This window comes from Artemia sp. Qi Xiang Cuo, chromosome 9 (genome assembly GCF_049724085.1).
Source record: "Artemia sp. Qi Xiang Cuo chromosome 9, ASM4972408v1, whole genome shotgun sequence".
NCBI lineage: Eukaryota > Metazoa > Arthropoda > Branchiopoda > Anostraca > Artemiidae > Artemia > Artemia sp. Qi Xiang Cuo.
The window spans coordinates 4456424-4479707 of NC_142802.1; the positions used below are offsets into that span (position 1 = coordinate 4456424).

Consider the following 23284-nt stretch of genomic DNA (forward strand, 5'->3'; position numbering starts at 1 on the left):
ATGGTTGGGGCATCTTTGGGTTCTTAAGAGGTCATACGTTTTGGGTCTCACCAAGATACAACTCTATGGAAGTCATTAAAAAGTAATCATCAAGAAAAGTGAACAATTAAGCTATCTATATCTGCAAAAGCAAGTTTTCATCTTTAGAAAAATGCCTTGTAGGGGGTCAATGACCTCAATATGTGCAGTTTTGTCCCCCTCTCCTTATAGCTAGGATGAAAGTAAATATGTCACTAAATAAATGTCTATTTTACTCTTTTTCATAGGCCAATTTAATAATTGGTTCTAGGAGAAATTGGCTTTTTGAGCCCATAATTGGGTCCTGAAAGGTAAGACAGTCCATAGCCTAGTAACCATAGGTTTGAAAATATGTTTCTAAATAAATTGTCATTTGTAGCTGATTCAGGATTGTAATTATTATTTTCCTTAGTCTTTATGGTAAAATGTTATTTTGAAAACAAATTTTTGGGAGCAACCTGGCTCAATAGTAACCGAAACTCTAAAAAAAAAGAATTTTGATACCAATAGATACATTTAAAAAATCAGATTTTAATGCTGATTTCAAATATATAAGTTTCATTAAGTTTAGTCTTACCCATCAAAACTTACGCGCCTGAGAAAATTTGCCTTATTTTTGAAAAAAGGGGGAAACACCCATTGAAAGTCGGAACCTTAATGAAAATCATACCATCAGATTCAGAGTATCAGAAAACCCTATTGTAGAGGTTTCAAGCTTATACCCACAAAAATGTGGAATTTTGTATTTTTTGCCAGAAGAAAGATCATGTATGCATGTTTATTTTTTTTATTTTTTCAGGGGTGATGGTATTGACCCAGCAGTCCTAGAATATCATGGGAGGGCTCATTCAAATGGAAATTAAGTGACAAAAAAAAAAAGGGAGGGCATTTAGGCCTCCTCCCACGCTCATTTTTTCCCAAAGTTGCCTGATCAAAATTTTGGGATAGTCATTTTGTTCAGCATGGTTGAAAATGCAATAACTAGGTCTTTGAGGATGACTTAATCCCCCCACAATCTCCAGGGGTGACAGTATTGGTTATTGGGAAGTATAGACATTTCCTGGGGGAATTTTTCCTGGTAGTGAGGGGGGGGGGGTGGAGTGGGGGTTATGTGGGAGGATCTGTCCATGGAAAAAGTCTTCATGGGGGAAGGGACATTGCTATGAAGGGTGCTGGATTTCCCAGCATTATTTAAAAAAACAAATGGAAATTAAATTAAAAAAAACAAAAAAACAAATATTCAACTGAAAACTTTCAACATCAAAACTTAAAACAAACAGAAACTATTACATATATGATTGGGTATACCCCCTAGTCAATACCTTGCTCTTTATGCTAAAGTTTTTTTAGTAGTTGCACAAGAGTTTTTTATTCTAATTAACAGCCTTTGTGATTAAGGGGTCATTCTTAAAGAATTGGAAAAAATTCGAACTTTAGTGTAAATTGCAAGGTACTGACTAGGGGGGCAAATCCCCCTAATAGACGTAATAAAAAATAAAAAAATGTTTGTTTTTGTTTTTCAAATGAACATTTTTTTTGTTTTTCTCTTTTTTTCCATTGAGAAAGGCTCCCAGACGTGGGGCCGAAATATTCGGAGTGTTTTTCGATTAAGTGTTTATTTTGTTGTTAATGATTCACTGCTTTAATAAAATTTAAACCCGTTTTTCTTGCTTGATTTTTTGTAAATGGAAAATCAGTGTGGTCTAAGAAATTATTTATCCTTAGCAAGAAGGGTACAGAATACAACTGTTTAATTTGAAATTCAAAGTAAATATTAAACTTTCCCTGGTGTTTTTTTTTTTTTTTTTAGAGCAAATAATAAGTTATCTCACATGTCCAGCAGCAGCTGAATTTACCTTTAAAAGAGGTTCTGGATTGTAGTTATAAATCCTAACTAGCTACAATCCAAGAACTAGTGATGTTTCTAATATAGAGAATCGCTCTTCAAAATCTGATTTTTATTTTCTTTTTTTTCAGGTGCTTTGTTTGTGCTGGCATTGAAAGATAAAATGTGTTTTTGGTAAGTCCCTTTACTGTTTGTGCTACTTTGCCTGGCAGAAAAGGGACTTACAAAATTGTTTTGATGTTTTTAATAGCAAAGCTTTGCTAATTGAAACATCATGTAAACCTCAGAGATAAAACTGAAACAAAAGAAGATGACTGTTTTAGGTTATATTGCCAAATTAAAATAAATCTTTCTATTGCTTTTTGAAGAAATTCCATTTGCAGGAGCTTGTTTAAAAAAATGCAGGTATTGGACACTTCATTTCTCTAAATGAAGTTACTGATAGGCTATGGAGTACCCTCTCCCCCTCACTGCACTCCCTGTCTCCATATTAACCTGAAAAATCTCCCATGACAGCCTTTAAAATACATTTTAATACATCAGGTTTGTATTATGTTTTGAATCCCCCCCCCCCATCCTAGATAGTTTCAAAGCATCTTTAAAAAATTAAATGGAAAAAGCCATGTTTGACATGGAAAGAAAAGAAGAAAAGAAAATGTCCATAGAACTCTTGCAGTTTACTGTCTATTGCCATTTTAATGCAAGTAATAACCATTAAAATTGATTTAAGAACATAAAAGATGAAAAAAACAACAACAAATTAAAGAAAATGTTTGGATTTGAAGTGTAATTATTTATTGTATGATGTACAGGGCTAACATGTTTTGAGGTTGCTGGTGTTACATGGTTATTTTGGTTTTATTAAATAAAAACTGTTGGATTTTTTTTATCATAGAAGACTGTTTCTTCCCTTGAAAAAACTATGTGTCATAATTCCACAGTTCTTATTTAAATTGGTGAACAAAAATTCTCTGTATAAAACTAAAAACTTTATTCTTGGTGTTCTAGAAAAAAATTGTAAAAGAAGTGTTAGAATCACAATAGATTTGCATAAAAATATACAGCATTCCAAGGTCATACTCCCATGTGGTTTTGTGTTTTAGTTTCTAACATAAGCAAGTGGCATTATCACAGTCTCAGATTTTAATGTTGATCTTTACTATAGTTTAAAAATAATCGTCTGGTTGCCATTGAGGATAATTCTATTTGTCCTGTGCGTAGGTGATCTGAGCTGTTTTATCAATACCAGTATATGTCTTCAAGATTACAAGGTACTGCATTGGATGCTATATATTTGGTATTCTCAGATGGTTTATCTTATTAAGACTTAATTAAAAACAAAAAGAGTTCCACTTCGTTGACCAGGTTATAAATTATGTTCATTATGACTAAGAAATGGGAAAATAATTAATATAGTTTAACAATTTAATTTATGTAATCAAAATTTTATGTGCTAAAATAAACTCCTTACTTTGGATATAGTATTTTATTGTATTCCTTTTATTGGGCCTATGCTTTTACTTGTCATGTATTTATTTATTATGCAATACGTTTTGGCTTATTTATATATTATGTAATTTGAGAAAAGATGGGAAAAAAATAAAACTAACAATAGTGACTAGAACAATCAATTTAATTGGGATAGCTATATTAGTAGTTGTAGTTTTAATAATAACTTATTATAAAAAAAAAACTAGAAACAAGATCATTCGGTAGTATACCAAAACGTTGCTTGCAAGGGTGGGCTACTCACAAAAAAAAAAAAAAAAAAAAAAAAAAAAAAAAAAAATATATATATATATATATATTTTATAAGAAGTATGAGGGTGAAACCGTGTACTGGAAAATACTTGCATAAATATTTCATACAGAATAAAACTACACAATGTCAAGTTCAATAATAAACTATTTCAGCTAAAAAAAGAATATAAATGATAATAGAAGAACTTGCTTTCCACTTCAGACAAAACGTTCTTAGTAACAAGAAAGGATTTAAGTGGCTCCAGTACTAGAAAGTAATAATAATTAGTTTGTTTTTAATCCAGTAACAGTTTAAAGATTTACTAATGTAACTTGATACATTTTAGGAAATTCTACTAGTAAGAAAGATGCTCAGGCTAATGCCTGTCAAGATTTTATCAATTATTTGGTTCGTCAGGGAAAAGTAGATCCTAAAGACTTGCCTGAAGGAACAGCAGCTCCTGATGCTGTCCCAGCTCCTGGATCTCAGCCTTCAGGACAGCCAGTGACTGATCTTGGACTCAGTCGACCTATGTTTCGAGAGGGATTTGGACCACAGGTATTGTTATTTTTATTTCTTTCTGCTGTTTGTTAAATATTTTACAGATAATCAAAGGTGCTGGCTGTTAAAATCCGTACCTGATGATCAGAAGAATCTTTTGAGAAGAAGGGCCAAAGAAAGAAGAGCGATTTTTTATTTTAGTTTTCTTACAATTGTAATAAACATAAATTAGAAACATTTTGTACTTTAATAAAAATTGGTCCCTGTTAGATGGCTGTTCCCCCTCCCCCTTCAAAAAATTGAAAGTTTTCTATATTGTTGGTTAAAGTGAATCTTTTTTCCTTAAAGAAGCGAGATTTGTTAATTCGTCTTTATCTTGATATGATGGGTGAACTTTTGCTCTTTCTTATTGTAGGATTTTGATAACGTGTTATCGTTTGATAACATAATAACGTTTGATAACGTGTTTACAAAGGAAGTATTCAGTTAGGTAAAATCTCCTCTAAACTGACAAATATGATGATATATGTACTATTAAATTATAAAAGAAATCGCTGTTCAGGTTGAACTAGTTTTCCGGCAAGAACACAAATTTTGCACTAATGAAAACAATGTCTCATAGCAGTAACTAGTTAGCCCTCCTTCTTAAAAATATACAGCCTATTCCTTGTGAAAAGTGCAGTAGTTAAAGGATTTTTCTTTTCAAAAAGGGAGATATTTTTGGGATCTAAAACTTTGATATTGTAAAGAAAATCCTTGTGTATGTGGGTATGTTGTTCTTGATCTGACAATTTCAAAGGAAAACAAATCTTATGAAACGATCTTTATCTAAATTTAGTGAAGACACTAAAAAAGTCACAGTTTTTTGCCAAAATACAGCATTAAGTATAGGTTTGACTTTGAACCTCTCTTAAACTTTCCCACAAAATATATGCAATTTTGTTACATAGAGCCTTAGGAGTATATTGTCACCATTACTTTAGTTTACAGATAAACATTCAGTTATTTATGAACTCATGAAAATAATCATATATGGAAAATATATGCTTAATACATTGAGAAAAGTTCATTTTTGTTATTATTGCAATTTATCAGATGCATTTCCAGAGAACAATTTAAAATTGTTCAGAAAACAATTTTAAACTTCTCAGGGGAAAATATACTTTTAGTGTCTTCGTTCTTGGACTTCAAAATTTAGGAGACCTGGTCATCAAAATTGTATTTTATGTGGAATATTAGGTTTAAACAATGTCCAAATTAGGGGGGGGGGGCGGCTGTCCCCAAATGACAGATCTATGTGTGACGTCAAAACCAATAACAAATTCACACACGCCTTGACGGGATGGGGAGGGTAAAAACCTAAGTGGGAAAACGGCTTGGTTACAGTCTATCAGCTTTATTATTGTTTGATTTATGCTTCTCATGTAGATATAAGCATGAACTTTTAAATGAGCCAGTAGATATCTCTCCATGAATTTGCAGTTACCTGCTAGCCCCAACAGAAAAAAAAGAAAAAAAGGAGACGTAGCGCTGCTACTCATAGCAAAAACTGGGGTTCTCTGTTAATGCTGATGGCACCTCATATAGGCACCCTTTCTGGACGAAGATAATGTTTCTGAAGTGGTATAAGAACTTTATAAGTAAATATTACCAGCACTTAAGATGCACTCATATATTGTCAATGATGTTTTTCGTTTTTCTATAGCAAATGGGAGAGGCATATCAGCCCTATGGTAGACCTGTTCAGGATGTTTCTATCTATATTGAACAGAACAAGAAACAGATGGCAGAAGCTGAGGACTTAGACGTCAATGCTGCTATTCATGGTAATTGGACAATTGAAAATGCCAAGTCCAAACTGCATCAGTTTATGCAGGTAAAAGATCTAATAAATCGTTGTTTTTTTTCTTGTTTTTTTTTTCAATCCGCTGGTGTGTTCATAAGAGATGTTTCTCATTATTACCTTTTTATGTAAGATTAATTTAAAAAACTCCTCAAAATAAGTTTTTTAAAGTAAAATAAAGAGCTCCAGTCAGCTAAAAATGGGCAGAAATAAAGTCATATAACTTCCAAGCAAAAAGCTAGCTCAAATCACCACCAATAAATAAATAAAACTCAATTGAACAGAAATTACAATAAATAATGGTCAAACTCAAAACGAGCGGAAATGACATGAGTAGGGCTGACACCCCCTCCCCCACGCCTTATCAAGACCAGAACATAATTAGCACTTTACTAAAAAAAATAAATGATCATGGATTAACAGTTTAATATACATATACTGATATTTATTCCTTAAAGTTTTAATAATTTTTTATTTATTAAAGTAAAAAAGTGAAAACATTTTAAATATATTTGTTTTGAAACATGCATATCTTTCTTAATAACATACTATATGTAAACAGCAAACGAATTTTTTAACTTCAGACCTGGGAGTATATCAGTTCTGGGAGTATAGTTACGTCCCCAAAGTTATAATTACAGGATCTTTCAACAATACTGAAGAAAGTAGATGTCTCAAAATTTTGATTAGATGTTTGTTTTGGGAAATGATGGTTGTGGGAGGGGCGGGGGGCTGGTTGCCCTCAATTCACTCTTGACTCTTAAAAAGAGCAATATAACTTCCAATTTTAAATCAAATGAGCCCTATCCAAAGTTTAGACAACCACCCATTCCATAAAAACAATATATGCCCTCGGCGCATAACTTAAAACCCTTGCTCCCAAGTTCAGAGGAGCTATTTCAACCCTAGAGGCCTTTTTATACGGTATTTAGACTATTTTGAACAAAATGGCTATCTCAAAATTTCCATCGGATGCATTTGGGGAAAAGGAGATATTGGGTGACTCTTAAAAAGGAGTCTTAAAACTCTTAAAATGTTGACCTTTAAAACGGACACGAGGACTGCTGATTTCCAATTGAATGTGCCACATTCGAAGTTTATACGACCATCCTTTCCATAAAAACCTTAAATGTTGGCAATGGGCAACTAATATACTTATAGCCTTTGCTCTGGGAGCCGTAAGTGGGGGGTGGGGGGGGGGCGGGGGGGTGTCATCCTCAAAGACATAATTTCCGGACCTTTCAATTATGTTAAACAAAATCCTCAAAGACATAATTTCCGGACCTTTCAATTATGTTAAACAAAATGGCTATTTCGAAATTTTGATTGGATGTGTTGGGGAAACGGTGAGCGTGGAAGGGGGGCTATTTGTCCTCCAATCACTTTCGACTATTAAAAGGGCAGTAGAACTTCCAAAATCCAATCCAATGAGTCCCCTCCGAAGTTTATGCGACCACCCCTTCCATAAAAACCTTATAACCCCTGAGGTATAACTTACGACTCTCGTCCTGAGGGCTTCGGGGGGGGGGGTAAACCTTCAAAGACATAATTACTGTACCTTTCAACTACGCTGAACAAAATATTTATTTCAAAATTTTGATTCGATGTATTTGCAGAATTGAAGGGCGTGGGGGGGGGGGGGGCTGGTTGCCGTCTTATCACTTTCGTTTAATATAAAGAGTAATAGAGCTTGGAATGTCCAATCGAATGAGCACCTTTCAAAGTTTTTACGACAAACCCTTCTATACGTAGTGCCCTGGTCCAAAAAAAAAAATAACACATTGTGCCCACATCGCTATTTACCTAGGCAGCGGTATTGCACTGCCTATGATCTTTGGACTACTTTTTGAACAACTGGCCATCTCAAAATTTATATCAGATACATTTCAAGAAAATACGACGGGTGGGGCAGGGGTAGCTGCCCTCTGATCACTTTGACTCTTAAAACGAGCACTAGAACTTCTGATTACCAATTTAAAGAGCCCCCTCCGATGTTTATATGACGACTCTGGATTTGGACTACTTTTTGAACAACTGGCCATCTCAAAATTTCTATCAGCTGGATTTCAAGAAAATAGGACGGGTTGGGGAGGGGTAGCTGTCCTCCGATCACTTTGACTCTTAAAACGAGCACTAGAACTTCTGATTACCAATCCAATGAGCCCCCTCCGATGTTTATATGACGACCCTCTCTATAAGAGCCTTATACGCTCTCCAGCTATAACTTACAACCCTTGCTCTGAGAACTGTGGGGGGGGGGTCGTCATCCTCAAAGACATAATTTCCGGTCTTTTAAACTACACTGAACAAAATGGTTATCTCAAAATGTTGATTGAATGTGTTTTTGGAAATAATGGGCCTGGAAAATACATTGTGCCCACATTGCTCTTTACTTAGGTACGTAGAGAGTGATGTGAGCACGCTTGCATGGGGTAGCTGCCCTCCGATCACTTTGACTCTTAAAATGGACACTAGAACTTGTGATTAAAAATCCAATGAGCCCCTTCCGATGTTTTTACGACCACCCTTTCTATAATTGCCTGATATGCCCCAGAGCATACTTTACAACCCTTGCCCTGAGGGCTGTGTGTAGGGGGAGGTCGTCATCCTCAAAGACTGGATTTTCGGACCTTTAATCTACGCTAAACAAAATGTCTATCTCAATTACTTTTTTGTTTGGATATGTTTGGGGAAATGATGGGAGTGGGAAGGGGCTGTCCTTCAGTCACTTTGGCACATTAAAAAGGGAACTAGCCCTTTCAATTTCTAATCGACAGAGTTATTTTTGAAGTTTCTGTGACAACTCCTTCTATACGAATTTCCCTTGTCTAAAATTCACATCTGACCTATGATTCATATAGGTAAGACTTTAGCGGGGGGGTGGGGGGGGGGGGTCCAAATAGAAAATGTTAAGCTTTTTTGGCATAAAGTCACATTTATTTATTTTTAGGGGTCCCTGTGTTTAAGAATTTTTTGGGGAAACTTTTGAACAGCAATAAAAATGTTCTCAGAATTTCTGTCGATCAGTTCATGCTTTATATCTTTCAGAATCCTCCTTTGAAAAATGTTGGTTTTAAAACTCTTTCAGAGTTTTTGTGAAAATTTTTCCATTGACAAATAAACGTGGCTACCTAATTATTTTCTCTTTTTTTGTTCTGAAATATTTTTTTCCTTGTGGTTTCGATTTCATTTTTTTTGTAGAAAATAGTAAGGGTTTAACCATCGTGGTTTTGCGGTAAGATTTAAAGAACAGTAGGATTGATAGATGTAATATAGTATTTTGGATAGCTGTGCCTGAGGCCAAGGAGGATGAGTTTTATTTGTCATTGTGACAGCCGTCATTCAAACAGCAAACATTGTGAGAGCTAAAGCGGGATTTATAATCTGTCTGAAGTAGTTCTGCCAAACTTTTGTTTTTCTGAGCCATAGTTCTGCAAGTGGAAATGCTCCTTTGGTCTAAGAATTCTTAAGATGTGGGAAGAATCCCTGGCTCTGTTCCCAAAATATTTTCTTTGAATAGAAAAAATGAATTTTCAAAACAAGTTATTTCTATTGCTGCCATCGACTTTTGCCAGTCATTTCTATTTGCCATTTAGTTAAGTTTGCTACTTTGTTCTCTGTGTTTGGGGTCACAGAAAAATAATGTATAAAATCCAAATAGGTTTTTATCCTTTCTTACAATGTTAAAAAAGGGTTGGGTTGGGTATCCAGGTGACTGCATGGTAGGTTATAGAAGCCTGAACAACTGAGGATAGAAGATCACAAGCACCAAATTGATTGGTACCATAAAACTATTACAGTTGAACGCCTTTATTAATTACGTTTTATCTGTGTTCAGGACTAAGATGGATGAATGGCATCATATGTGCCTCCTGAACTTCGATATTGAACTTCAATATCTCATTGCCAAATAAATGGGAAACTTCCCTTTGCTCCCTTCTTAGTGATAATATTGGAAAACCGGTCTGCTTCAAGCAAATCGAATTGAGACAAAAAGAAAATACATTTCCATTTTAACGTTTATCAATGCTTCTTGAGCTGGTGAACGTGTGCTGCATGCTTTTTATTTCGTACAAAAAAGCTGTTCATGATGTTTAATATTGTGAGAATTTCGAGGAGCTGACGATTTTGTTTTCTGTGGTATGCACTGAAAAAATTTAGGATTTTTATTGTTGCCAGAAAAAGAAAAAAAAACTACCTAATTCGTTTTGAAACTTTGAGGTAAAAAGTGTGCCCCTGAACCTCTGTAACCGAATGCCCCTCCGTGACCCCGTCTTGCGCCTCCTACTTCAAAAAGGTAGCCATACTGTACTTATTTTTAACCAGTATCATGCAGATTTTCATTTCGTGAGATTGAAGAGACTAAAGTGAGCCAGTACGCTGTTAAACACCCCGCCTTCTGACCTGCCTGACCTTTTGTTTTATAGGTACAAAAAAGACATGTTGCACCTTGATTGAACCAAAATTGTACAGCAAATTTAATCTGTATGATTGCAGGATCAAAGTTTGTCTCTGGCTCCTTGCCTCTCTGACCTTCATTTTTTTTTGCCGAAAGGTAGGCGTATTGCATCTTATTTGAACCTGGGCTATACAGTGATTTTCAACTTGCATAATTCGAGAACCAAAATGGGTAATTCGTCCTGTTCAGAACCACCCCCCCCCCTCACCCCTCCTACCTTTAATTTCTATGTGGAAAAGCAATTGCGTCGTATCTCGTTTAAATCAAAAAACTGTAATGATCATTATCAATATGTGTGATTTCCGACATAAAATGTGCCTCTAGTCCCTTGGGTGTCCGTTCTCTTCTCACTGCCAGGGTTTTAGCAAAAAAGTAAGCATGTTTTTCCCTATTTGAAGTGGAATCATGCAAGAATTTTTATCTGTAAGATCGGAGGCACACGTTTAGTCCTTGGTACCTGAAAGACTGTGCCCCTTCATAAATCTCTCAGTAAAAAGGTAGGCAAAGTAAAAAGGTATGAAAGTTAAATCTATGTCGCTCCGATACAGTTAGGGTAGAAAAATTTGTCTTCATGCATGTGGTTACGCAACGATTATAGATAATAATGCTATTCAATCGTTTAGTTGTGGTTATTATTAAAGTGTTTTTGTGGTAATCATTTGTTTATAGATGTAAGCTGAGATTCCACTATGCAAGTATAGAAGGATGGCTTCTTATGGTACGCCGGCCAAATATCAAATTGTTTTACTATGAATAGTCCGGGATACAATTTATAGGTCTTGTATTTTGGGGCAAAGTAATAAAGCATTAGGTTGTATATATGATCAGGAGCGTACCGAGGTTCATTTCATTAGGGGGGAGGGGTCTTCGCAAATTTTACCGACTCGCTGCCTGATTTATGCCGAATTTTCTGCAGAAATCAAGAATTTCGCTAAATTTCAGCCGATTTTGAAAAATTTCGGGCGAAATTTTAGCCTTCGGCGAAAATTTGACCGCACGCCAAAAAGTTGGGGGGGGGCTCCCCCCTCGGGATGCCCCTGTACATGGTTATATGATGACAAAAACTAACAGACTTGCTTGTTAAAAAAAAAAAAAAAAAAAAAAAAAAAAAGCTGCATTATTGTCAGGAAATAGAAATAAGGTATATTTTATTAAAAAGGCGGTGAATGTTGCGACTGAATTAAAGGAAATTGATTTGATGACGGACTGCCTTACGATAGAAAAAAATGCCTTAAAGACATTCTATAATACCTGAGGATGTGAAAGCAGTATTTTTTTTGTATTTTTTTTTTTACCCCCATGATGCAGTATAATTTATAATGTTTAATAGTTGTGATAGTTGGTATTTGGTGCTGAATTATTGATCTACTGATTCGGGGATTATTGTTTGTTCATTTCAATATTTATTGTGGATCCTCCTTCGCCCTGTATCTGTCCATCCCTTTTGTGCATATTCCTTTTTTGATTCATAATTTCTAAAATCGCTGTAGTCTACTATGTGTTTCATACAAAATTAAGGATGTGATGATTTTGCAGAAGATTGTAGAAGTTATACGATTTCATGGAATAGTGGGTTCGGAGCCCCATCTCTGTGTTGGGTACATGCCTGAATACAGCAATTACAGCAATCTATTAGGTCTAAACATATAGAACTTCCTTATAAAAGGGTAGAGACCAGATTCTCTAAAATTCGGTTGAGAAGACTCTTGAAAACATGACCATGATATTGGAATTTAAATTTTTCGCGTAACTTCCGGTTAAAAACGAAATTTTGCTGGATTTGACCTCCATTCTCCCTTATCTATTTCTAATGTATATTTTATAATGTTCAAAAAGCTCTATCTCTGTGTCCATTGATAATAAATTTGCTCAAATTGGTCCATTCTGTCCGGTTCCTGGAATACTTAATCCTTGCGAAAGACTGTCCTAAAACAAAACTATTGTTTTCTAGGAAAACCGAATAACCGCGGAATATCGCTACAGTTCAGTTGGGCCTGATAACAGTCGAAGCTTTATTGCAGAAATGGGTTTTTATGTAACTAAGCTTAGTCGTCAAATAACGGCGAGAGAAGCAGGCTCCAACAAAATGGCGGCTTCAAAAAGCTGTGCTCTTTCCCTCGTTAGGCAACTTTTTCACTTCAACGTTATTCCAGCCTTTGCAGGTGAGCCATTTAAATCTATTCAAATTAATCACTTTGCAAGCTGCAAGCAGTCTTTGCTGGAAATGTATTACAGATATTACTTTAGGTTGGGTATAGACTTAGTGGTTAGCCTCTTAAATACATTCAAGACTACACTGGCTACACATGGCAATAAATAACCGAGGAAACCTGGGCAATATCATCCAGTGGATGGAAAAAAAGCTAAAAGGACAAAAAAAGATATTTCGGCTAGGACATCGGCCAAGCCGTCTTCAGTGCTAAAAAAAAAAGACTGAAGGGGGTCCTTCGGCAAAGACTTCCTTGGCCAGGTCCTTGCCGAAATATCTGCTATTGTCCTTTTTGCTTTTGTCTATGCACTAGCTGATATTGCCCTCGTTTATTCGGTTATCATAATGTGCAGAAAAGTTGTAATTAACGGATATTCCGGGTGCTTCCACTTTCAACCACGTTTTCCCATTTTTCACATTTTTATGTATAAATAAATGATTTTTTTAAGTGAATTTTCCATTGGCTTACTCTTTTCTTTCCGCCAATTGTTGCCATTATCTTGCTTGTTCGCTGTGAAATCAATCTGCAGAAAAGAGTTAGCCTATGGAAAATTTATTTTTCTACGAAAAAAAAGCGGGAATAGGTAATGAATGTGGAAGGGCCTGGAATATCTGTTGACTACAATTCTTCTACACATTATGAAGTAATAATTGTCTTATTAACATATTTCCTTCTGAAGAGGCCAACCTTTTAAATAATTCCTTTGGTTGTTACTTCCTTCCATTTATTTCTTGTTGTTCATGTATTTGGTCTTCAGTACAATCCAAAGGAAGTTCAATCCACCCTAAGGGAGGGGGGCTAAGTGTTGTTGGGCGGTGAAAATGAACGGTGCCCATTTTCATTTTATATTCTTTTTTTTTAGCACACATTATTGAAACCATATATGAACTGAAAAATAAAGTTGATAGATGGAGTGCTATTCTACTTTGGTAAAAAATCCTTAAAATTGAAGTTTGTGGCAACGAAAAAGGTATAAAGAAGGACCTTTCCGCAAAAACAAAAAATCTCAAAAGAAAAATAATATTTGGAACAATATATATACTAAAAGATTTTAGTTTTTATAGTCGTCAAGTTTAATAGTCACCATATAAGAAGTCGTCAAGTTTAAAGCTACCTGTCACAGTTTATTAGTAATTTATACAATTTATTAGTAAAAAAAATTGCATAATAAGAGGCATATTGACGCAGTAGGCTTTAGACTTTTGTAGGCGTTAAGGGTTTGTTCATTTTAAGTTTTACTTGAATATTCAGTTGTTGTTTTTTTTCTCGTTTTAGGATTTGTTTATTCATTTATTTAAGCAACTGTTACCTGTATGTTTCTTATGATTGTTTATTTAATTTCTGTTCGTTTTGGATTTCATTTTTTAATATTAGTTTCTGGTCATTTTGAGTTTAAATCATTATAGGAATATCTGAAAACGGTTGACCTAATAGGGGAATATGCTTCAAAAAATCAAAAGCTTTTTTTTTTGGCCGAGAAAGTGATGGTGACTACTTTTTGGGATAGCCATGGAGCTGTAGAGTCGACTATCTCCAAACTGGAAAAAACATTAAAGGACCGTATTATGCATTACTACTTGACAAGTTAAAAGGCCGAAATTGTGGAAAAATGGCCACATTTGAAGAAAAAGATGTACCCTGTTTCACCTAGGCAAAGCGCCGTCTCAGTTCACCTTCCTTTCTCACCAAATCATCAAACCTTCCTTACAAGCACCAAGTGACTTCTTTTTGTTGTCTAGTCTAAAAATATCCCATTGGAAGACAGATATTTTCGTCCAATGAGAAGGTTATAACCTTCGTAAGCAATTGTTTTAGAGATGCGCCGAATGCTATTTGGAAGGGTTAAACCTTCGTAAACAATTGTTTTGGAGAGAAGAACGGCGAGTGCTATTTGGAAGGGCTAAATCAAAGCCCTACATCATAGGCCCAAGTCTTTGTGAGCAATTGCTTTGGAGATAAGCCCGTCGATTGCTATTTGGAAGGGCTAAATCAAAGCCCTAAATCAAAGGGCTAAACCTTCGTAAGCAATTGTTTTAGAGAGAAGCACGCCGAGTGTTATTTTAAGGGCGCAAATCAACAGAATTGTGTAGACTTACAAGGAGACTTTGTGGTAAAAAAATGCTTTTTAGTTTTGACCAGAAACTTTTCAGACCACTCTTACATAAAGTAAAATAGCAATAATATTGCATTTCAAAGCTTTTACTATAAACCGTTTATCTTGTAGAACTACCGGCTACAGAAAATTGCATAGTTGTGGCACTAGCGATTATGTCAAAGTTTGGTATAGTTTTTTCTGAAGGAGGGTGCCTAAAACCTCAAAAAAGGTCATTTTTAGCCCCATATTTTCAGAATTTTCATGAGAGGTAGTTAAAATGAAGAAGGGGAGGGAATTTTAACCGCTAATATTCTTTAATTTGGAGGAATATATTTTGACTAAGCATCCAATATAGGTTTTGATCCTTTCTCTCGAAGCATAACTTTCTAAGAGTTAAGTTTAGTGTAAAAAGCGGACGGTTAAGGGAGTATTAGGCCCCTTGTATTTGTAAGAACCCTGAATAAGACACTAAAATGACATATTCCACATCGTGGTTGCAGCTGCAATGTAGTAAAGGATCGGATAACAGTCCTGGAATTTACAGCAGGCGAACTTTACTTCTTTAAAAATGTTTTTAAACGCAAATATCTTTTCTCCTTTTTTTAACACAGTTTCTCGGTAAATCCCTAGAGATTGATAAATCCTTTGGGTAGATTAAATAAAAAACAAGTTTTTTTTAACTGAAAGTAAGGAACGACGTTAAAACTTAAAACGAACAGAAATTATTCCGTATATGAAAGGGGCTGCCCCCTCCTCAGCGACCGCTCTTTACGCTAAAGTTTTTTATTGTTTAAAAAAAATTAAGTTGTGAGAAAGTCAAACTTTAGCGTAGAGAACGAGGCGTTGAGGAGGGGACAGCCCCTTTCATATATGGAATAATTTCTGTTCGTTTTAAGTTTTAACGTCGTTCCTTACTTTCAGTTAAAAAAACTTGTTTTTTTTATTTAATTTTTGAACGTCTTTGAATTAATGTAGATTTTAATATTCGCACACCTTAAATTAATTCAATACAACAAAACTTGCATATTAATTTTACTTTTATTTGGTTAAATGGCTTTCTCGAAACTTGTTTAATTTTATTTACGAACGTTTTGATTAGTAATAAATATACGTAACTTACGAATTAAATTACGTAGCGAACTTCTGTATTCATAGATTTTTAATACGTATATTAGGGGGTTCGCCCCGTAGTCAATACCTTGCTCTTTAAGCTAAAGTCTGACTTTTGTTCCAATTCTTTAAAAATGACCCCTTAATCCCAAATGCCGTTAATTAGAATAAATAGCTCTTATGAAAGTACTTAAAAATCTTTGTCTTAAAGAGCGAGGTATTGACTAGGGGTTGAACCCAATCAAATACCTAATATTTTCTGTTTGTTTAAAGTTTTGATGTTGCTCCTTACTTTCAGTTGAAAAACTTTTTTAAATTTAATTTCTGATCTTTTTCTTTAATAATGCTGGGAAATCCGGCGCCCCCTTCATCGCAATGTCCCTTCCCCCATGAAAACTTCCTTCATGGACAGATCCTCCCATATAACCCCCGGCCCCCCCCCCCACCTAACAGAAAAAATCCGCCTGAAAACGTCTGTATACTTCCCAATAACCATAACTGTATGTTAACATTCGGTAAATTTCATAACTTTCAGCCCTCCCCCCGGGGACTTCGGGGGATTAAGTCATCCTAAAAGACAGTTATCATATTTTCGACCATGCTGAACAAAATGGCTATCTCAAAATTTTGATCGGCTGACTTTGGGAAAAAAATGAGCGTGGGAGGGGGCCTAGTTGCCCTCCATTTTTTTGGTCGCTTGAAAAGGGCACTAGAACTTTTAATTTCCGTTCCAATGAGCCCTCCCACGATATTCTAGGACCACTGGGTCGATACGATCACCCCTGAAAAAAAAAAAAAAACACATCCGTGATCTTTCTTCTGGCAAAAAATGCAAAATTCCACATTTTTGTAGATAGGTGCTCGAAACTTCTACAGTAGGGTTCTCTTATATGCTGAATATGATGGTGTGGTTTTCATTAAAGTTCTATAACTTTTAGGGAGTCTTTCCCCCCTTTTTCGAAAATCAGCCTAATTTTCTCAGGCGCGTAACTTTTGATGGGTAGGACTAAACTTGATGTAACTCATATATTATAAATTAGCATGAAAATCTAATTCTTTTGATGTTTCTATTGGTATCAAAATATCGTTTTTTAGAGTTTCGGTTACTATAGAGCCGGATCGCTCCTTACTTACAGTTCATTACCACGAACTGTTTGAAAGAGCGAGGCGTTGAGGAGGGGACAGCCCCTTTCATATGCGGAATACTTTCTGTTCGTTTTAAGTTTTAATGTCGCTCGCTCCTTACTTTCAGTTAAAAAAAACTTGTTTTTTTTAGTTAATTTCTGAACGTTTTTGAATTAATGCAGCTTTGATTTTGGCTCACCGTACATGAATAATTAAAACGAAATTCGCATGTTAATTTTCCTTTTTTTGGCTAATTGGCTTTCTCGAAATTTTGTTCAGACGTAACTTACGTAACGAATTTCTATGTTCGTATGTTTTTAATATGTATATTAGGAAGTTCGCTCTCTACTCAATACCTCGCTCTTTACGATAAAGTTCGAATATTGTCTGAATGACAAATCCCTCATTCAAAAAGGCCGTTTAATTAGAATAGATAACTCTTTTTAAAGTACTAAGAAAAAACTTTAGCTTAAAGAGCGAGGTATTGACTAGGGGGACACCCCCTTATATACGTAATAATTTCTGTTCGTTTTAAGTTTTAATGTTGCTTCTTACTTTCAGTTGAAAAAAAACTTGTTTTTTAATTTAATTTATGATCGTTTTTTAAATAATGCTGGGAAATCTTCATAGAAATGTTCCTTCCCCCAAGGAAATATCCTCCATGGAAAGATCCTCCCCCGTAACGCCTACTCTGATCCCGACCCCCACTAGAAAAAACTTTTTCCTGAACGCGTCCGGATACTTGAAATTAAACAACACTACAGACGGGCAATGGACAAAGCTTTTAACTTGCAACTCTTTGTTCAAGAACTGTGGGGGAACCGGCTACTATCAGGGGCATAATTCTTAGATGATCGGTCATGTTGAAACAAATAGACATCTCAGAATTTTGACTGGGCGACTTCGGGAAAAAAATGAGCGCGGGAGGGGGCCTAGTTGCCCTCCCATATTTTTGGTCACTTAAAAAGGGAACTAGAACTTCTAATTTCCGTTCGAATGAGACCTCTCACGGTATTCTAGGACTACTGGACGTATAAGATCACCCCTGGAAAAAAAAAAACAATCAAATAAACACGCATCCGTGATCTTTCTTCTGGTAAAAAAATACAAAATTCCACATTTTTGCAGATAGGAGCTTGAAACCTTTACACTAGAGTTTTCTGTTACGCTGAATGTGACGGTGTGGTTTTCATTAAGGTTCTATGACTTTTAGGGGTTGTTTCCCCCTTTTTTCAAAAATATGGCAAATGTTCTCAGACGCGTAACTTTTGATGGGTAAGTCTAAACTTGATGAAACTTATATATTTGGAATCAGCATAAAAATTTGATTCTTCTGATGTATCTATTGGTATCAAAATTTTAGAGTTTCTTTAGAGTTTCGGTTACTATTGAGCCGGGTCGCTCCCTACTTACAGTTCGTTACGACGAACTGTTTGAAATTAGGCGTACAACATCTATCGTTTATGAGTACATGCCATGACATCAGTTTGGTGAAGTGGCTCCACTGAGAATTTTGAACTAATAAAACATATGTCTAACCTTTTTTTTTACATTTTAGGCAGTCTGAAAAAAGACCGTTCAGCAGAAAATGTTGTCACGTATCCTGTAAAGCTTAAGCCAACCGTTGAAGAGGCACTGGACAAGTGTATTAATGAATTGGACATCCAGTATAACCAGCCTGACGGCACAGATGTCACTACCAATCTATTACCAGAAGAAGTTGAAGAAATAAATGAAGACGTTCAAGAAACGAAAGGTGGGGTTGTACCTTGGGCTCCGCCCATGGTCAACTGGAATCCATGGACAGGCTGTAATATTGACGAAGGACCATTGGCCACTGCAACTTTAGAGCAAATTAGTGACGATCTATATAGCAAGCAAAGAGAATCTTTACAGAATGATAAGGGATTACAAGATGTGATAACTGAAAGAAATAAGTTGCCTGTATTTTCTTTCAAGTCTGAGATATTGAGTGCGATTCATGAAAGCTCAGTTATAGTCGTTCGCGGTGCAACTGGCTCTGGAAAAACGACGCAAATTTGTCAATATATACTTGATGATTATGTTGGCACCAATCAAGGTGCTTTCTGTAACATTGTAGTAACACAGCCACGACGCATTTCAGCAGTTTCCGTGGCAGATCGTGTAGCCTGTGAGAGGAATGAAGACCTTGGCGTTAGTGTTGGCTACTCTGTCCGTTTTGAATCCATATTGCCAAGGCCATATGGTGGTATTATGTTCTGCACTGTAGGTGTGCTGCTTAGAAAATTGGAGTCTGGCATTCGCGGTGTTTCACACGTTATTGTTGATGAAATTCATGAACGTGATCTAAACACTGATTTCATCATGGTTGTCCTACGTGACATGGTTCACACCTATCCAGATATGAGAATAATACTCATGTCTGCGACAATTGATACGTCAATTTTTTCCAAGTATTTTGGTGACTGTCCAGTGATTGAAATTCCTGGTCGTACTTTCCCTATTGATACTTTGTTCCTCGAAGATTGTGTTCAGCTCACCAAATTTGTACCTTTGGTTGACCCAAAGAAGAAGCGAAAGGACAAAGATGATGAGGAGGGAGCAGAGGTGGAATCAGACGCTAATTTAAATTTGAAAGTAAATCCATCTTATGGACCTGAAGTTACTATGGCCATGTCGAAAATACCTGAACGGGAAGTTCCATTTGATTTAGTTGAAAGTATTTTGGTGCACATCAAAGAAAGAGAAAGCGAAGGAGCTGTTCTCGTATTTTTGCCTGGTAATGTTCTTTCTAATTTACTTTTCCTTTTTTCTTCCTCACTTAAGAAACATCTTAACTTAGGATCATTTCGTCATTTTACTTAAGGACTTTTGATCAAAAAAGCACCGTTTGTTTCCCTCTTTTTATGTTTAGGTAAAGAGTATGCGTAACTTATAAATGTGGGAAATGGTGCCGAACAAAACTATCAACGCCATTTAGCGTATAGCGACAATTTTTTTAGTGTAATAATTAGTGTTATTAGTATTACATTGAGTGTAATTAGTATTAGTATTATTTAATAAGTAATTGGTATAATTAGGGTGGTAATAAGTGTCTGATCGCAGTTCTTAACAGAAAACTTGAAAAAATGCCAAGTGTCACCAGATGCTAGATGGCGTTGACATTTTTTTTTCTGTCGACTCAAGAAGTAGTTTTTATTTATAAGTTACCCATGCTCTTTGTGTCCGAGTTCTTACTATAATCAGATAAGGGGGGTTTCTAGCATCAACTTTGTTATTATTTTAATTATAGCTATTATTCCTTAATTTCGTACGCCAAGTCTTATTTCTGACGCTGTTCTAAAGGGGATGTAATGATAAACGATTTTTTTTATCAAACGCCTTACACGGTCATGGTGATCAGCAGGAGTTCTTGTCATAATAAAATATAAAGCACTAAACATATAAAATCACAGCCATAGCTATCGTCATACAAATTGATACGTTGATTGAAAATATCACAGAGTCAAACTAAAACCTACGACATTGAAATATCCAACTGTTAAAGAAAAAAAAAAACTTTAAAAAACAAAACAAATAAAAAGAATAATGAACTAAAGCAATTAAATATGTACAATTATTGACGAGTTAGTCCAGTATTAAAAGTCTTGACGAACGAGGAAACAGAACTGCATGCGTAACGCATATGTCGCGCTGGTACCGGCTGAATATTTGATACCGGTTGTGCTACTTATCACAGGAACCGTTGGCGCGAAGGGAGATGCTCATGATGGAGGATTTCACGAAGCCGCACATTTTTCAAAATACCGACACCAAATTTAAAACACAATATGTGACCTGTAATTGGGGTATTGACGGAGATATTTCGGCGATTGCTAATCTACTCTATAGGCACAGTTATTTTTCACAATAAATAACCAGGTTCACTCTTGTCTAGTGTTGGCATATTGAATGAAAATTTATCTGTTTTTTTTTATAGTAAATTGTTTTAATGGCTATCTTGCAAAATTGGACAGATAAGGATTGTTTCTGAAATTGGTCTACTAAAGCCAAAGGTGTAATTGAATACTGAACTTGTAGGCCACACTAATTTGTAATATTGAAACTTTTTCGTTTAGTATAACTGTTATTATGAACCATAAATTATAGCAGATACCTACTTATTTCTCTCTCTATCTCCCTCTCTTTCCCTCTATATCTCTCTCTCCCTTTCCTTCTCTCTATTTCTCCTCTCTCTTTCCTTCTCTCCATTTCTCCTCTTCCCTCTTTTCTTCTCTCTATTTCTCCTCCCTCTCTCTTTCCTTCTCCCTATTTCTCCTCTCTCTTTCCTTCTCTATTTCTCTTTCCTTCTCTCCATTTCTCCTCTCTCTCTCTCTTTCCTTATCTATTTCTCCTCTCTCTTTCCTTCTCTCTATTTCTCCTCTCCCTCTCTTTCCTTCTCTCTATTCCTCCTCTCTCTTTCCTTCCCTATTTATCCTCTCAATCTCTTTCCTTCTCTTTATGTCTCCTCTTTCTATTTCCTTCTCTCTGTCTCTCCTCTCTCTCTTTTCCTTTTCTCTCTCTGTCTCTTTCCTTCTCTCTCTCTCTTTGTCTCTATCCCTCCCTCTCTCTCTCGCTCTCTCTCTCTTTTTTGTCTAACTTCAACAGAGTTGAAATTCACTCCTTTTTGAAGGTTGGAATCTCATATCTATGCTTATGCGGCGCTTAATGGAAAACCCACGCTTTAACTCAAGAGACTTTCTCATCCTTCCGCTTCACTCTATGCTTCCAAGGGAAGACCAGAGAAGAGTGTTCCAACCTGCTCCACCTGGTTGCACAAAGGTCATTTTATCAACAAATATTGCTGAAACATCCGTTACCATCAATGACGTTGTCTATGTTATTGTTGTCTATGCCACAGTTTGGGCATCGAGAAGTAATTTGGAGCAGAGGAAAGGACGTGCAGGCCGTGTGCGACCAGGAAAATGCTATTTCCTATGTAGTCGGTCAAGGTATGTTCTTCTTCTATTTAACAGCAGGCGGGCTTTTCAGTATAACTATTTAGCCCTTTTCCTTTTGCTTCACTCTGTGGGCTACAGAGCTACTGGCTTGATTGCCTCATATTTATTAGATATATTCACATATCTTTCAGCAGATCTTTCGACTCTAGGAGTTCAAATATAAGATGATAGATGTCGATTTCTATGCTCTGTGTGCAGGTACAGTTGGCTAGGCTCTTGGCTGATAGTGGGATTTTGTGGTGTTTGATGTATTTTAACAGTTTATAAAGCAATGTATGTTGTTCATACGTCATCATATTAAATTAAATTAGGCAATTGTCAATTGTTTCATTATTCATATTACAATGCCTGCAAAGAGGTTACAGGTGAATTGAACCACTTGAATTAGAAAGCTTATATGAGAATGCAAGGAAATTTAGTCCATTTGTTCCAGAACGAATTCTATGATAAATTTTAGAAAGATACTTATTGGGAAAGGGGGAAAGGATAGGATTAATCTTATTAAAATTAATATCTGATAGCCTCCATCGGTAAATATCTCTAATTGGGATTGGTCTCCCACTTGGCTGGTCAATATTTATAGCATTTTTTGCTATTTCATCAACCTGATGATTACCACTTATGCCAGAGTGGCTAGGAATGTACTGAAAGTAAGTTTTTATGCCACTTGAAGCAAGATTATCAATAATACTGAGACAATGATAAGTGTCAATGTCCAACTTATATTGAGGAGCTGAGGCCAGCAACTCAAGGCTTGATAAAGAGTCGGAATAGATGATAATATTATTCGAATTTTCAATCAAAGGTTGGTTTTGCTTAAGGTGTTCTAATGCCATGATTATGCCATTTAACTCAGCAGACATTATAGATAAATTATTAAATAATCTCTCTCCCAATGCAATTTTCAGGTGAGGAAGGAAAACACCACTTGCAACTTTCTCATCCATTTTTGACCCATCAACAAATATTTGGAAGTGATTTTTATAGGTAATTGTATTAAATTCTGCAAATTTTTTCTTGACAAAAGCAATGGGGTTTGAATATTTATTCCATTTTGAAAATTCAGTATTTGTTATGGGAATTGACCAATTCCATGGAGGGAATTGGGGGAAAGTAGGTGCACTAGATTTTGCAGGTACAGGGAACTTTTGTTGAACATTTGCATACTCATCTGCAATACCTCTATGCATAGCTGGATTTCTTAACCAATTATGTAATGTGTGTGAGATATTTGATTCAATTTTTGTAAGATGTTTTGTCAAGAGAAATCTACTTTTCTCCCTTATTGTTGTTAATCCACTCTCCAAAAGCAGAAACTTGGTGCGTGTGGGTTTCCTAAGACAAAATATGAGAC

General features: G+C 35.7%; 1 protein-coding gene across 1 annotated transcript in view; it reads left to right on the forward strand.

Moving 5' to 3' along the window:
• The window catches only part of LOC148948250 (dosage compensation regulator mle-like), a 46875-nt gene that overhangs the window by 12052 nt on the left and 11539 nt on the right, over positions 1-23284 (forward strand). Inside the window, exons 2-6 of the mRNA XM_089094243.1 lie at positions 3952-4163; positions 5812-5982; positions 12360-12570; positions 18507-19709; positions 21603-21921. Of these exons, the coding sequence (XP_088950369.1) occupies positions 3952-4163; positions 5812-5982; positions 12360-12570; positions 18507-19709; positions 21603-21921 (2116 nt within the window). The remainder of the gene's footprint in view (positions 1-3951; positions 4164-5811; positions 5983-12359; positions 12571-18506; positions 19710-21602; positions 21922-23284) is intronic.